General features: G+C 38.5%; 2 protein-coding genes across 2 annotated transcripts in view; one reads left to right on the forward strand and one right to left on the reverse strand.

The window, feature by feature from the left end:
• The window catches only part of LOC112682170, a 39,110-nt gene extending 22,800 nt beyond the window's left edge, over positions 1–16,310 (reverse strand). Inside the window, exons 1-2 of the mRNA XM_025552690.1 lie at positions 16,299–16,310; positions 12,983–13,287 (exon numbers count right to left, since the gene is read on the reverse strand). Coding sequence (XP_025408475.1) covers positions 12,983–13,287; positions 16,299–16,310 — 317 coding nt within the window. The remainder of the gene's footprint in view (positions 1–12,982; positions 13,288–16,298) is intronic.
• Positions 16,311–16,449: 139 nt separating this feature from the next.
• LOC112682172 (homeotic protein ultrabithorax-like) overlaps positions 16,450–17,714 on the forward strand; it is a gene marked incomplete at its 3' end in the record, with an annotated part of 6,721 nt that continues 5,456 nt past the window's right edge. Inside the window, exon 1 of the mRNA XM_025552691.1 lies at positions 16,450–16,494. Coding sequence (XP_025408476.1) covers positions 16,450–16,494 — 45 coding nt within the window. The remainder of the gene's footprint in view (positions 16,495–17,714) is intronic.

A 17,714-nucleotide genomic window follows, 5' to 3' on the forward strand; every position in this document is an offset into this window, starting at 1 on the left:
TATGAATTATATTTAAATTGGCGTGTCGCTAAAACTGTTCATTCGTGTGACTATGTCACACACGATAAATCGGTTCGCCACATATGAAATAGTAACTCAAAAGATGATAATATATATACGAATCACTAAAAATCAAAAAGCCTTAAAAACCAAAAATAACAATATTGAATTACATAACTCATAAAATATTATTTGTCTATGATCTGTTTTTTGTCTTGCAATGCGTATGACATTATAATATTTATAATATTAGTAAAATTGTCAACACTGTTTATGTACACTAACAAATTATTTTCAGTCGGTATACGGACGAAATAATATTACACCATCTATATAAAAGCCACAATTCAACTAAACTTATTGGTATCTGAATTTGATTTTTTCCGTGGACGTGGAGTGCCTAGACTACCTTTGCGTATCAGAGAAACACAGTGAAAACCACTGACGTTACGGTATAGTTCTGGGTTTTCGAATAGGTGCAACCTTCTGCGACTTTTAACAACAACAATATGTAGGTCTTATAATTTTTTATTTTTTCCTTTTAAACGAAAATTCGTGTATCCGATGCAATATTTATGAATATGATTTAAAAAAAAAAAAAAAACATAACTACACCCAATAGGCATGCATTTTTTTCGATTGACGTAAGAGCGACGATAAAGTATTTTTTTGTTTTTGTTTGCACATTAAAAGCTGTACCAAAAAGCTGTATCGATAACAGCTATTATTGCGATCGTGTAATAAATTCTGTACACTATACTATATGCGTTGTTGCGTTCATTTACTTGTACGTATTTGCTTAACAACTCGATTTCTAATTTCCACGATGCAGAGATATTGAATGTCTTTTCCTGCTAATGTATGTGTGCAATAGTACAATAGTGCACATTTAAATGTCGTGCAGCAGCAGTCGGAGAAACGCCCATTGTAAATAAGTACATAGACCGTGTCCAAGTCCATTTTATCCATACGTGCATGATTTATTGACATCGCTGTACATCGGATTCGACCCTTTGAGAGACTTTCGAACAAAAAAAAAAAGTGTACGTATTACGGTTCGATTACACTGAAATTCGTCGTACGCAAACCGTTCTCACGTGAAATTATTGAAATTTAAATATTTTTAACAATCAATTTTCCGCTCCAAGCGCTAACCATACAGGTCGGTGTATACAAGTTGCGGACAAAATCAAAAAATAAGTACTAGTTGCGGTCACTCAAATATATTTCTAATATGTATGGTATATATTATATACCGTGCTATTTTATTTACAAAACAGTTTTAACATTCCCCTTCCCATTTTATAAACAGACTTGGGACTGTCTACACTATTTTTATTGTGTAGGTTCGAAATCTTTGAAGACTCTATTTAGGATGTAGTCAAACAAACAACCTTTGAGGTGGTCTATTACAGTCTTGTACGCATTACAAACAAATTTGCAGGGCAATAACGAAAAAAAAAAGGTACGAATGAGCTGCTTTTGTTTTTATACCTATGTATCACAAAAAATTGTTTAAAAGGAAAATGGCAACATGAAAAAGTACCGTCCATAAAAATTGAATCACATTGTATTAAAAAATTAAGGTTTATCTGATTCGTAAGACATATTATATTGTTCTGAACATCGTTTATAAAAATCCAATTTTCATTATTTTTGGTTCGCATTTATTAATTACGTTAGGAAGCTTCAAATGTAATTGTGAAAAGTCACGCGGCAACTTCGGGTGAACATTCATTCTTGCAGTGTGTATATTTTTTCTGATCAATGTAACGCCATTTGACCCCAGTACACTGAGTACTGTACTTGACATCTCAGAATGAAAAATTTTGGACTGACGCTCGTTTAACTGCTCCACTGCCTTACGTTAAACACTGTAACTAACCTTTTGCCGTACCATTGATTGGTGATCAAGTGGTTCGTGATTATACGACTATTGCAGGTGCGTATACAAGGGGAAATGTGGGGGTTCAGATCCCCCCCCATAGGTATTTAAAAAAATTGTATAAAATAGTATTCTTAATGTTAGGAAATTATTAGGAAACAAAAAAATATTTCAAGGATTAATTGTAAATTATTATTTCGACACATTCAATATATATATATATGTATTTTATTATTTATTATTTTAATGTGCAAGTACTTAGGTTTTGGTATTTTCCTTCCATAATAATTTGTTTGCAACTGATCCCCCTCCCACACAAAAGTTATACGTACGCCACTGTACTATTGGACTATACAATTTTATTTATTTTATGTATAGACTTTACAGATAAGTAATAGGTATATGAACTCAACTAGGATATTACCTACAATTCGCGTGACCGCAACTGTTATTTGTCCTTATCTCAAAAATCGTCTTTGACCGCAACTCGGATGCAGCTATACAGGTCTAGTTACGAGATCTTAACAATAGCGTGCATATTCCTTGAAAACGCTAGTCCATCCATTGTTTATGTAAAAATTATTCGTTTCGCAAGTTAACTCACATGTGTTCGCGTCACTTGTACGTCATTACGAAAAGAATCGTAAATGCGTCGCACTCGTATCCGATACGATTATATACAAATACATCCCCCCGGTGCACAGTGCAAGTGCAGCACCTATAGGCAGTGACTTTGAAATCTATTATGGGTGTGGAGGATTAACAATTTTCTAAAAAATAAGTGATTTTAAAATATTATAAAAAATATATTTGAAGTATTAACCATTTTTACACGAAAACAACAATCACATGATGTCAACTAATGTTCACTTTCCCTGGAGCAAGTAATCTATGACTTTTGAACGTTTTCCGTTTCTTCCGGAGAGCTGGTCGAGAACCTATCCCCCCGAAAAATACGCCACTGCTTGTACGGGTAGGTTTTGTGTGCACGAGACGGGTTTTACAAGGATTTCTCACGAGCGTTGAGTCTCGCGTCCGTCCGTTCGACGGCACGACGGGTGGCGGGTGGTCCGTTCACTCGTCGTCCGGTCTCACGACGTTCTCGACTTAGGGGATGCGCGGGTGGTCCACGGAGCTCGGTGCGGACCGGACAGATGGCGCCCCGACCGGACGCTCGACCGCGTTTCCGCGTTCCACCCACAGATGTCCCCGGTCGGTGCGGAAATCCGAAAAACCGAGACCGACAACGATCGCGGGCCAACGCGCGCAAGGGACGTCGACGGAACGCCGTCGGGGAACGTTTACGGGGACGGACGCGAGCGGCGCCGCGTTTACGGATCAACCGAACAGCACCGGGCACGTAGATCTCGTCGACCGACGAGCGCGTCCAAAATCCGTACGGACGACGAGCGAGAGATAGAGGGTGAAAAAATTGTTTTACGGACGCGCGCGCCGAACAAACCGTCGAAACACCGTCGCAGTCGTTACGGGGGTACGCGCGCGTACAACTGTACACCGGATAAAGGGGCAACGCGATCGCAACAATGAAAATTCGACGGCGACGGATAAACGTGCGCGCGCGCGCGCAGTTACGACTGCGACGGCTGCGGTTGTTGACGACCGATCATCGCAGTAACAGCCACAGTGCGTTCGGCTTTTATTATTATTGAGTTGTGCTCGTTGGCAACCGTTTTTATTGGCCGTTCCCGGTAACATTTATGGACCGTTTATTACGCGCGCCGGATTATTATCATTATCACTTTATTATGTATCGTAATGCAAACGAACATTGTAATATATTAACAACAACAACAACAACAACAACAATAATAATGTATACATCTGTGCGCGCACGAGCGCGTTGGAAAAAGGGCTACTTCTTCTTTATTTTTTATTACCCGCTATCGTTGTTACAACTATTATTATTATTATTATTATTATTACTGTTTTACGATCCAATAAATATTCGGATACGGTCCGTAACGCGGTGTACACCTATGCACGAGGCGGTGCGCAGCACTCGTCTAGGCTCGTTTCGTTTTTACGATCGTTTCGTTATTGGTTTTATTACACGCGCGATGTACGGGCACGGTATTATTAGTATTACGATTATTACGTTGTACGCGGGCGCGTTCACTCGCCTCATTCACCTATCGTACGCGCGTATTCGCGCACTGACCTACGACTACTATACACCGTGGAAAATGTCCGTAGCACGCGAAACGCGTGAACGCGATCGTTGCCGTTGCCGGCCATTAGGTTTTAGAGCTGCGGACACGATTGATTTGCCGACCGAAACATCGAGACTGGAGTCCGGACACGTCGAACGAAATAGAACGCGGTTGGCTCCGATGAAAAGTTTGTTCTGTTTTCGGTTTCGATTCGAACGTTCGGGCTCGGTGCGTCTGTTTTCCAAACGCGTGTTCACGACCTTATGGAAATACGTTTTTGACAACGGCAAGACCCCCGCGGGAATAATGTTCGTTGGACAGCGTGATAACGATCCTTAGTGGTAGACGGCTCTAATGATAAAACGAAAACAACAATCTGCGTTAAGGGTACGGGAAAAACATGGAAAAATATTTGTTTTACGCGTAAACCGTCAATACCAGGGACATGTCAAACGCGTGGCCGAATATGAACAATCCGCTCCCGTTTGTACGCGTTACAATTGTCGGCGCGAAGACCTCAACGATTCCGGAGTACGCGTCAAAACAGTATTCTCTTGTACGTCGCCGAGATCATTTCGGATTGATTTTCCGAACAACGCGACTCGGGTTTTCAATTTTTCCACCGCGTTCACCGGTAACCCCCGTCGTACAGCGCACGGCGAACGTCTCGGCTTCGGCTCGTCTCGGTGGTCGCATCGTAATGCACGTCGTATCGCGTTATAATAACTCGAACGGGACGATACCACGCCCCTGTGTACGCGCGATGTACGTATTGTATCGTGCCGCGTCGACTTTCCCACACGTCGTCGCGTCGCGCGCGTTAGGCTCGAACGGGACTACTCATTGTTACCGAAGAACCGTGCGCACGCGTGCCGGTGCGATGAACGGGGTGTCGACCGTAACAGTGTTCGACGGACGAGTGTGGCCGCATCGGTCCCCTCGTCCCCGTGGACGTGCGTGTGTAGGGCACTCGAAAAACCGGAACCCTATCGCGTAACGATCGGTTCGGTCGGCGATCCAATGGCGGCGAAAAAAAAATCGCGTACGTGAAACCGCACCGGGCCCGCGTGCGTGACGAAACGTAGGTACGCAAATACGAAACGCGCGCGTAAAGGGACACCGCGTAAACAATACCGTTGTTAACGCGAGCAGCGGCTCACGGGGGTTGTTACGATGAATTGTCACCCGTTGCAAAGCGGTCGGAGTCGACGTCTTGATCGCCCTGCCTGCGACTTATCCACCCCGAATTATTACCGTGTTTCGTTTTTCGTATACCGCACCGAATCCTCGAACGCGTAACGTTACGCGACCGCTCGTCTCGCGTTCACCCGTTTTCCTCGTCGCCGGTCCAATAATAATAACGTAAAAGCGGAAGTAATCCAATTGAAACGCATCCGATTGCTGTTATTGTTAATGTCGACAGTGATCATGTTCTATCACGTGTTACGTATTATTCCTGCGCTATTATTCGTATAATACCGATAATGTTAACCAGTGGCGGATCCAGAGTCGGGGAAATGTGGGTCAAGCCATTTCAAGAGGCCATTTATTAGGGATGAAACTGAATTAGAAATTAATACCTTGTAAAAAAAAAAAAAAAAACACAATATGCTCATAAAAGTGTACAAGTATATTTACATCACATTTTAGAATTAGTGATACCACCGATAATGACTTATTTACGATTAATAAATATAATCTAATTTTATCAGCGCAACAAACGTACGGAATAAAATCTGATTCACTTAACTTTCTACCAAAACGATATAATTTAAAATTTAAATTATGAATTGAAAAATTTAAAATTTTGAATATACATGGCATTCATTTTTCAAGTAACTCCGATGGGCCAACTGTCCAAGAGTCCAAATAAACGACTAAAAAGAGAAAAAAATTCCAAGATGCCAATTTTGTCAACAAATATTAACCGTGGGTCAGCTGACCCCCAAACCCCTCCCCCCTCTAGATCCGCCCCTGATGTTAACGAACGACGAAACGAACAAAAAAAAAAAAAATTATTTAAATTTTAAGTTTATCGGGGTGTGGGCGGGTACAATACAATATCACACGTGACAACTACGTTTGGGGCGGTACTCATCAATGAGCAACGAGAACAACAGGTTCATTTTTTTCGTTTCACGTGTCGAAGATAAAAACTATTGATTATAATAATGTTGACGATCCGTCCGCGTTCTCTCATCGGTGTTATTACTACTTTTCGTACGTGTACGGTGCAACGATATTTACTTACCTACCGAGTCTGTGCGTTCGAATACTCGTTTAAAAGATTAATTTTACCTTAACGAAAGCATGAAGATAATGATGGTTAAACGTACTAAATGTGCACTGTTTCTCGAAAATAAACAGCTAAAAGATTGCCGAAGAGTAATTTTTCGTACGACGCTGCGGACCGTACACGTAAATTGTACAACAAACTAGCTGCGGGACAAAACGGAATTAATATTGTAGACTATTGTTGGAGCTGTTGTTCAATCGTTTCGTCAACAAGCTTTTAGTATTACAAATTACACTCGTGTTACGATGAGAACGGAACAATAGGAGTACGAGTTCATGATTTTGGTTCTTTCTAAAACGTTAATGGAAAAATAAAAAGATTCGTCCAAACTGTACAAACCGTGTCAGAAGATATGTGTTAACAAAGGAATTATAACGTGCGTTCGTAAATGTTCCTGCTGCGTAAAAGGACGAGATGATTATCCTTTGGAAACGTTTCATCTGAACGTGGGAAAATATGGCGCCCCGGCGCTGGTCGCGACATACGCGCGCGTAATCTTGGTTGCCTGCCCACGCACGTTTCGGGGCGAAGCCGTCGACGAAAAAGCGATGCCGAGAAAATGGTACACAACGTTTTGTAACCGATGGTGTATAAACGTTTCAAACAATACGTTGTTTAATTGTTCCCGCAAGAGACCGTACGATGAAATGCAATTGCGATGAAGTATACCTTCGACTAATAATAATCATATTTTAACGGTCAATCGAACAACGTTCTTACGAAAACTGTCGTTACAATCTTTATTTTTATAAAAACATACCAATTTTTTTAACTATGCGTACAGTATGTAATGGCCGTTTACACGGTTTTTCATGTACACATCGAATTGATCACGGTCATTGTTTGTCGGTTAAACAACGTAAAATACAGTAAAAATATTAATAGCTGATGTGAGACGAAAAAAGTTACCTATACTACAAATGTTCACCACATACCTAAGTGTAACGCAAAATGTATAGGATTTAATTATGGAACTTCAACGATATATGGCTGTACATTTCGAATGTAAATCTCAAGTAAACACCACGCCTGTATACCACCGCATAATTGTCATTATAACTATAGTTACGGTAAATTTAAGCAAAATGTTCGTCAGATTGTAATTATATCCGTGATGACGATTGAAATGTAAGGTATAATGTTTTAGGAGTACGTAAATAAAAAATCACATATTGTTCGAAAATATATACATAAAATACCCTAAGTAGTTTTTTGGCCACAAGGATGGTAAAACGTAAGCAAAATCCAAATTAAATTCGACAATTTTCTTTTACAAGCACAAGTTTTACACCACATGAAATTGTTAAAAATATGTTGTTACTCTTGTGCGCTATATAATACCGTCCAAAAATTTTTTTTTAAATGCTTTTAGTTCAGCAATAAAATGTTGTTCTATAAATATAACCGATTAAACAACAATTAGTGTTTTCCATACGAAAATAATCTTTGACATTACGTGACGCCCATAAATATTTATGGGACGTATTTAAAACGTATTAATTTTTTGTAATAAATCCATACCAAGCATATAGATCTAATTTCGTATATCTGGTTTGAAATTAACAATCCGGAATAATTGTACTCCGTGGTGTTCAGAAAAGCCCTACGATTAATAGAACGCACGAAAAAAAGCTATTTTTTTCTACAGATTGTTTTAATAGCTTCTTTTTTTTCCGAAGAGATAAACGTTCGAAACAGCGATAGCATAATTTATTCGACCGTTGTAATTTATTTCAACATTATATTACCATGCCTACGCGTGTGTAATATATTTATACGCGGCGTATGTGAATCAACGTTTTGTAAGGAACAACAGCCGTGCATAAATATATAATAAATATACGTATCGCGTGTGTAACAAGTGCACCGTGCGTATACAAATTATGGTTTCGCCGCGAGTTTAACAGGACAATTTCGTTTAGAACATTAAATGCTATACGATATACGTACCCGCGCCGCAACAACAGGATGGCATCGGAACGCAATACAGCCGTGCACTAACGATAGAACAATTACATTTCGGGGATGTAAATTATTTTCTACGGTAACTCATACGCCGCTGAATAAATAATCAAGACCCGTCCGCGATGTCTTGTTTTACCGAAAATTATGTACCAGAACAAATTAACTGTGTACCTTGTTAATTATACAAATGTGCCCAAGAGGTGCGCAAGTGTATACGCGCTCCGTGACCAAAAATGTATTCATATTTCCGATACCGGGGTAACCCGCGTACGGTTGTTTTTTTTTTTTTTTTTATTTCATATGTTCCACTCACGTACTTGTTGTTTACGAAATCCTACGAGGATTTCACGAACTATTATTATAATTTTTTTTTTTTTTTTTTGGTAATTTGATATCGTTATAAGCCGGAAGTGCTTATTATTAGCGATCGTCAATTATAAATAATAAGCCCAGTTAATGTAACATAAACATATACGAAAATATGTACCGAAAACATACACGCGTCTCGTAATAATTCCTATTTTTTTAACAGTATTTGTCTTAGATTTATACGATATGCGTGTAAGCTAATTTCATACGTAAAGCCATACAATTAAAACCATATGACCTCGGATCGTATTCAAAACGTGCACGCGGAAAACATAATTCGTTAGGTAAATAATATGTATTGCTGTTCGAAATAAAAAAATAACCAAGAGAAAGCACGGCTTTCGCGCTAATCGGAACACGGAATTTTCATCTTATAATATCGAAACGTCGCATTTACAGTTGATGTGTACGGCGTTTTTTAACCCCTTATACATTTTCGTTTTCTTTTCGACATTGAAATGTGACGCGAGATCCAGTATCTATACTTAAAAGAAATGCGATCAATCGGTCAGAGTGGAGAATTGATGTTGTGAACCGACTTTCGGGTTCAGAAAACAAACAATACACGCATCAAGTATACAGTACGAATAACTTAGAGCGGTTTAACATTTATAATATGTTGGACGTTCATAATAATATTACGAAAGCTTACTATATGCATATAGTAAATATAGCATATAGCAATCAACGAACGTCAAGGAGTTCAACATAAATTGCATTTCACATCTTATATACGATATAATAATATCGAATTCCGCGACAAAATTACAAAATGTGAATTATATGTAAATAGTTGTGCACGTGGCGCACATTATACTGGTAGTGGACAAATGATTGGTCTCAATCGATAACGCGTTTATTGTTACGCAATCCATTGTGGTGCACTTTATGCGGTCAAACGAATGAATAGTTTCCGATTCGGGTGTACCGATTAATCGTACATAAAACAAGTACGGTCAGCGATTATACATATGCGTGTTGAACGCCGAACCAGTGCTGTCGAGCTGCGTAGCCGAAAGCTTATACATTCGTTCCTGTACAGAATCTCGAAGAACCGCACTGCTCTTTCTTCTTGGCCTCTAGCATTTCAAACGGACGGATTTCGTTTTATTACTGTGCGCCGCTCACGAAGGATCTAAGACGCGCCCGAATCCCTCCGCGGCAAAAATAATCGTGCTTTCCGTTAGGACTTTCGAAAGACGGAGCTAACGTTTGAACGGTACGGGACGCGAGAACCATTTCCCCGACCGCCGTCCGGGAAACAAATCAAAACGCGTAACATTACGCGCCGACGAACGAACAGCGATCGGATTGAAATATATAAAACAACGGTCGCGTCCGAGTACGTTGTTATGGAGGAGATGTATTGACCGTCGTGCAGTCGAGTACACCGAGAGCTTTTGGTGAACTTCTACGGCGATCGCATTGTTGCACCGGTTGTTCACGTCGCTCCGATACCGTTTTTATGTGCTGACCGTGCGGATGACCCCATTGATCATTTTATCACCCGGTCCGCGCCGGGTTTTCAGACGACAATCGTGTACGTGCGGAGCGCAATACGCGCGTTGTACGTTTGAACAGTTGACGCGTGATTTCGGTATCATCCGACGCACCGGCGGTGGTCCGATGGTGACGTAGGCGCACGGACGAATTATCGGACGTCGTACGGCTTCCGTCCGTGTGTCCGAAACGCGCATGGGAAACGTATAAAACGGATGTTTCAAGACCCCATTGAAACGCGTACAAGACAACTGCGCGCGATGGCCGGCGGCGGCAATGGAATTAAAATGCAAATCCGTCCGACGATCGCGTCTCTGCGCAGCTTCAGCGACGCAGCAGCCCCGCATACGTCTATTAAAATAATTACATACACGAGCACCGGTCTAAAAACTATATGCGTTCATTACAACACGGCGGACAATGTTCCGAAGGTTAATTTTTTTTTTTGGTTTTCTCCGCGCTTCCCCGCGGACAGATTGCCGCGCTTACTTTACACATCCGATGCAACGGGACCGTTTCATCGTGATTCCGCGGACGAAATCGTTTCGGAGGCAACGCGTTCGCCCGTCGTGTGGCGTGCGCAGTGACGGTGGAGGGATGATCGGAGATGTGTTCCCTCCTGTGGGCTTTTTTTCTTCTTTTAGTCTTAAACGTTTAAAAACGTATTTAAGCAATGGTACGACGGGGCAGTCACGGTTAAGCGTTAATGAACGTACACGGAGACATTCCATTATCTACAGAACAAATTGTCGATGAATTTAGTGTAAAAGCCAGAAAGACGAATTTCCGCCTTGATTGTATTTTATTTTTTCTGTATAATAATAAAGGAGAAAGATTGAAAATAATACATTTTGTACACGATATCATGGCGACACGCAGGCCCGTCCGTTTCAGTTGTCGTTCTTGCGGTATAACCGTTTCTCGTGCACACTCATCGGACGTATTATAATATATAGCCTAACATGGGTAGCGCACACCCGAGTTTTTACTTGAGCCGGTTAGGTGAGAAGCACAAAAGTAATTCGAAATCGATTCCTGCGGTGTCGTTGGAATTTATAGTGCGCGCGCACACACACACACACACACACACACACACACACACAGTACGATACTTGTTAGCTGCTGGGAAAACTGTACACATATATAAATGTATATATCAGTTGTTTCCAAAGAAAAATATTTATTCGATGTGTGTATTATAAAAATACTTATTCGCTGTACGTTAAACATAAAGTATAACGTATCTTTGATTTCCTTATAATGAGCTACTCTAGATAGATTATTACATGAATTTGTCTTTTCCTAGGTGCCGACTCCGCGGAATTATCTACCTGGATTTAACGGGGACACGGACTTATGTTCTCGTGTACAAAAATTATTTCCTAAAAACTCAAAATTACTATTTGAACTATGATTTATAAGTTATTACGTACGTGAAAATACGTTTCCTAATGTCGACCGAACCTATTATCTTTAATTATCTTTTCTTAAAAGATGATTCAAGTATTGATAAGCTTAAGCTTTAGAGAGATATTTTAGGTTTAATTAATTGTTTCATCATTAGCGGATATATTAATTGTTGCTAAATTAAAACTACACTTGGTTATTTGTCTACCAAAGCTAAGCAAATGCATGCAGTTGATATGACAGTATCAGTCACTACATGCAACATTGAAAGTTCCTTTTCCGTGTTTAAAAGTTTAAAACAATTATACAAGAAGTACTATTACCCCGGAAATGGTTGAATGATTTGGCGGTCACACTCCGCCCATTTTTTCATTATTGTAAATGTATGTAATAGAAGATTGTTGATTTTTTTAAAGAAAATAATATGAAAAAGAAAAAAAGAGATTTGGCAGTCATTAATTGTCACAAAACAATGGTAGAATTGGACCCCTGCGAAGTAGGAAATACGTTTATTAAGAAGTGCTCTACAAGAAAAAATATTTTTGCATTGAAACGAATACAATCAAATAAAATGTATTGAATATTAAAAGATATAGTTGTGAAAATGTTTTCGTGTTGATAATTTGTCCATCGGTGTAAACAAAAGCCAACAAACAGAATATAAACGATCTACGCGGTTCTGAGCGTTCCGTTTTAGGCCCGCGCTAAAAATCTAAACGTTGGCGCCTACGCGTAAGGCTAAATCATTGCTATACGCAATCGTATACGCGTTACGACCGTGCACGCGCAGCAATCGGAGGAGAATACGTATGGATTTTTCAAGTCGGACGTACTCGTACTGGTGCGGTGGTCCAAAGCCGTGATCATGGCGAGGCGGGCGAGACACTCGACTAATTAATTGGGGGGAGGGCGCAAAAATATAAAACGATCAACTTATTTTGAGAAACGTTATTTCTCGTTTTGCCGGAAAACTGATTACGATTTTCGGATTTTTTCCGAATCGTGTTGTACACATTTAAAAGCTGCGAGTGCGACAACCCTAGGGAGCGCATCGCTTCGGTTCTGCTTCAGGACAAAAAATGGCTCGGTACGGCTCCGTGACGGTGCGTACCAAGGCCGTATTTGAAGGGAGGGTCCAGGGTGTATGGACTCTACCCCCCCCGAAATGTCTTCAATATTTTACGAATGTTTAAGATAATTATTTATTTTTGATACCAACACAAGCGTTTTCAGTCAAAAATTACTTAAGCTCCAACTAATCGTTGACTGCTTTTAGTTTTAATATCATATGAAAACATGATATTAATTTTAATAAAAGTAGATTAAATCTTTCTCCGCCTTATTTTTAACCAAATATCAAAAGTTAAAATCTAAATTCAATGAAATTACCGTATACATGTTTTGGAACCCTCCCGAAAAAAATTTCTAGACACGGTCTTGGCGCGTACACTCGTGCCAACGTGTACCACCGCTACGGTGTTGATCAGCGTTTCGTTTATTTGATTTGTTGTTCTCGTCGCACACGGCTGCCGATCGATCATTCCGGAAACCGCTGTGCGTACGATCACGGATATAATGCGATCCATACGTTTCGGAGCACATGTTACAACGATTGCGTAGAGTGTAGCACGTACATGTATAGCGCAGTGTTTCCCAACTGGTGTTCCTCTGAGCCCATGGGTTCCGTGGGAAATCTGTGAAAGTTATAAATTAATTAGCAATATTTTGATTTGAACGTAGTAGTACTTCGCATAGAACTGGAATTGACACATTTCCCGATGTGAGATGCGTAGTCTGTAGCTTTTCGGGGTATACAAAGAATAAGTTTCGAAATCAACTGAACGCGGCTCCGGACTTACGAAACCAATTTTCGGGAATAACTCCAGATTTAAAAACAGTTGTGAAAAGAACTACGGAAAGATTCCAATATTCTCGTTGAATCTATATTAGAGGTGATGAGAGACAAATATTAAATTTTAAGCTTCGATATGTAAATTTATAATATTGTAATAGTAATAAACAAAACAAGATGTTAGAGCCGTCTTGTTTTTTTTTTTTTTATATTAATGGCACTCTTGTGCCGGAAGTGTCCGATAACCCACTCGTTCAAGTGTACGAAACATATGTCTGCATTGATATTATAGAAAAAATATTGGGGTTCCACAAAACGTTCAAGCTCCTGCAAAGGTTCCGCGGGCAAAACAAGTTGGGAAACACTGGTATAGCGCATTTATATCAGAGATTCGACGCTCACACGTGTAAACGCACAACACATAGTGCAGTCGGCAACGCGATAGGAATAAGTGGTTTCTCGGAATAGTCTTAAAATAATATACTCGTTGTACGGAACGACGCAAGACGCATTAATTTTAATGCGTTCTCGACCAGATTATAATTCCTTTTTAACGTTCCATGTCGCATCGACGGTCACGGTTTTCTCTTATTTTCCTATCTGTAGCCGCGCGTTTCTGTTCGGTGCGATATTATTACACGGACACACCGAATTTCGTACGGGCCACGACAAAAACGTTTTAAATCGCGTCGACCCAGGTTGGTTGTGGCGCTCGCGCAGTGCAATTCAAGGGCCCTGTGCGATAACCGGACGGCTACGTATTTAGCGAAATTCGTATTATCATGGTTTCAAAATAGAAAAAAACTATCAGATTATCTGTGCGAGAACTCGATAAGTCCGACTGTCCGCTTAGAAATGATAATGGTTCTGGAGCTACCTGGTTTTTTTGTTTTCCGACGAAAAACCAGACGACTCCAGAGCTGTCTTGGTTTCGCCATAGGTTTAGTTATATTAGTTATATAAGTCTTAAAACTCGAGTATGCTGTTTGATAGTAGAAGTACATATATGTACTATTATTATAATAATAGTTATTATTAAAAAAAAAAAAAAAAAAGAAGGATTTACTAACTCCGAGCAATAAACAAGAAAACTCCAGGAAAAATGCCTTATTTGTGGTTAAAAGTGTAAAAAATATTATTATATGTATATTATTATTATTATATTATATTATATTCATGTATCAACTTCATTAAGGGCACCACAGTTTTTATCACTATTTTAAAATAATTTTTTTTTTTTTATTATTCTTCACTTATGTATATACATGTGTATTAAATATTAAATATGTGCTTCCTGAAAAAAAATGATATAACAGAGCTGTCTGGTTATTGCACAGAGCCCTTCAATCGAGCCATAGATGTGCAGGTACATAACAAGTACGTTTGGGGCGAAAACATTTCATTCTCGTCAATACCATTCGTAAAAGTAATTAAAAATACCTCGAGTGTATAAATCATAAAGCAGTTCACGAGTCAACAACTTTCCTTTTGTTAAACGACTGCACTTCGTTAACAACTTTTGGAATCGGTTTAAATTTAAATACATACGTAATATATACATGCGTAACAATACATATTTCGAAATAATGGTTATACACTCCGTTGGTCTTATTATTGTTGTTCTTGAACACTAAATAAATTTAAAACAAAACAAACGTACAAGTATAATGTATTTAACGACTAAATGTAATGTACGCTCGTTTAATACGTTTTTTTTTTTTTTTTTTTTTAATTATTTCTGCTCGCAAGCTAAGATAAATCTTACGGTTTTCGACACTTCGCCGGCGGTGAATTGAAACCAAGACCGAACTATACATTTTCATGAAAATCGTCGGGTCCGTGCTAAAGGTATACTTCCAGTCGCGGTATGACACGATGCAGTGTAATTTATAACCGTACGGTTTTATATTCTGCGTTTTCAAACAACAGTGATGAACGTTAACGCGAATACATTTTTTACACATGCATAACCCCTAAAACCCTGTGCGACAAAAGCCAACGCGTGTCTATTTGCATTAAACATTTTATAAGATCGTATATAATAAGTAGGGAACGGATTTATATGTAATAAAAATACAGAAATATGTACATGTGTGTGTGTAAGTATAATTTACAAAAGTATGCTAAAAAAATGTAATTAAAAAATTGATTTGTTGCATTGAATTATTACAATATCTTTTAAATTATCAAATATTACATATCACCTATTAGACCTGAAAATATTTTTAAAATGGCTAAATGATCGTTCCACATCGACCTACATCGGCTGATTAAAGGATATTTGAAGCGCATAATATCAAAAGGCGATAATTTCAAATTTTTAGAAGGGTGTCTGCCACTCATTATGTCATTGATTTAAAATCAATATAGCCTGGAATTTTTTTCTGTAACAGTATGAATTTTCTTTTTTACGACGTCTCATATTGGTCCGCTTACGAGTTTTCATTTTGCAATCGTTGATTCGACAATTTGCATACTTTCATTTAAGGACATATTTTTATTTCTAATTTTGTAAATGTATGTGCAATAAAACTAAAATTCATTGGGATGAAAATTAAATTAGTTTTTAATGTTTTATTTTGCATAATATTTTGAGCTTTTCTAATAGTGATAGAAGTTACTACTGGATCTAAATTTGAAATAATTTCTTGTACTTTTGTACGAAGAAGACGTATGCATGATGAAATGATAAAATATGTTTAAAAATATTTACAAATTAGTGAAATATGTAAAAATATGTAATTATACCAAAATATGTAAAAATATGTAAAATAAAAGTAGCATCATATTAATAGGAATGAACATTTCTAATCGAATCTTAAATATCTCGTTTTAATAAAAATATGTATTTACATATAAATCCATAGTAATAAGCATCGTTACGTGTTTGCACGCAGGTATGATACGTGTGTGTACGAGTGGCGTATTTTCGGGGGGCCATTTTTAGCTCGTCGTTTGAATCTAAAATTTAATTCAATTAACAACTCATACCTTGTATGTAGTGATGCGAGTTCGTACTGTACAGTGGTATAAAACTATATTACACAAGGTATTATACACACATGGTATAAAATTATTTTATACAGCCAGTAAAAAAAAAAAAAATTAAAGCGTTATTTTTAGTAACTCAACTGTTAATTTTTTAGCTGTACTTATAGAATGGACCTCCAATAAAGTACAGTATTATTATAAAAATTAAAAACATACAATATAATTGTAAACGTGTTAATTTAGAATTCAGGTGTTAAAAATGACTAAAATCAATTTATTGTACTATCATTATACTCGAAAATTGTAAATATATAGGTACAATAAGATAGTGTATAACTATAAAATATTAAGTACAATTCTGGTTTTATTTCCGTTTAAAAAATACGTATTTCTATGTATAACACGCATAAGTATGTTACCTACCGTATATCATAATTGCAAATCGGTAGCATGACTAAATATTAATTTGATGAACAATTCTTGTAGATATTATGTTTTTTTTTAAATTTTTTCTAACTTTTCAGCAATTTTTTTTTCAATTATTCCATTTTAAAATAATTTATATTTCATAATCAACAATGGGGTTATCCCTTTGTTAAATTGCTTATAATTTAAGGTACCGCAGGTTTAGTAATCAATACTGGTATAATATCGGGTACAACACGGTATTCTACGACAAAATGAATAAAATACCGTATTTTAACCGCCTCCACTTGCATTTTTTATAACATTGTAAAATCACTTGTTTTTTTTTTTTTTTTTTTTAATGGAACACTTTAAATCGTTCCCACTAAAAATTTTCGAATACACGTCACCGGTGTGCATTCGATGCGTTCGGGTCGGGCTCCGTGCGGACATTTGTTCACAAGAAAAACACTACCGCCGGAATCGTACGTAAAAATCAACAAACAGTGAAATCCAAATGCGTTTCATCGCTATTCGCGCGATCGAATAAAACGTTGTATACGAGATCGGTGCACATTAAACTGCGCGCCCGACATGTAACGCATCGGTGCGTCATCGAGTGTAAAACGATTTGTTTTCTCGCGTATACGCGTCAACAGTACCTGGAATTTCGCGGTCTTCCCTGTACGTAAAATCTCGGCGTGGCGTAAAAACAATTTCGTCAGCGTGTTGAACACGCGTCGCGGGAGGAAAGAAACGATTGGTAAAAAAACGGGTCGCGACCTCGGGAGAGATCGTCGTCGGGAAGCTCTCGAGTGTTGGTTCGGCCACGAGATCACGGCCGGGCGGTCGGTACGAGCGACGTCGTTTAAA

This window comes from Sipha flava, unplaced genomic scaffold, assembly GCF_003268045.1.
Source record: "Sipha flava isolate LNK unplaced genomic scaffold, YSA_version1 1_pilon_pilon, whole genome shotgun sequence".
NCBI lineage: Eukaryota > Metazoa > Arthropoda > Insecta > Hemiptera > Aphididae > Sipha > Sipha flava.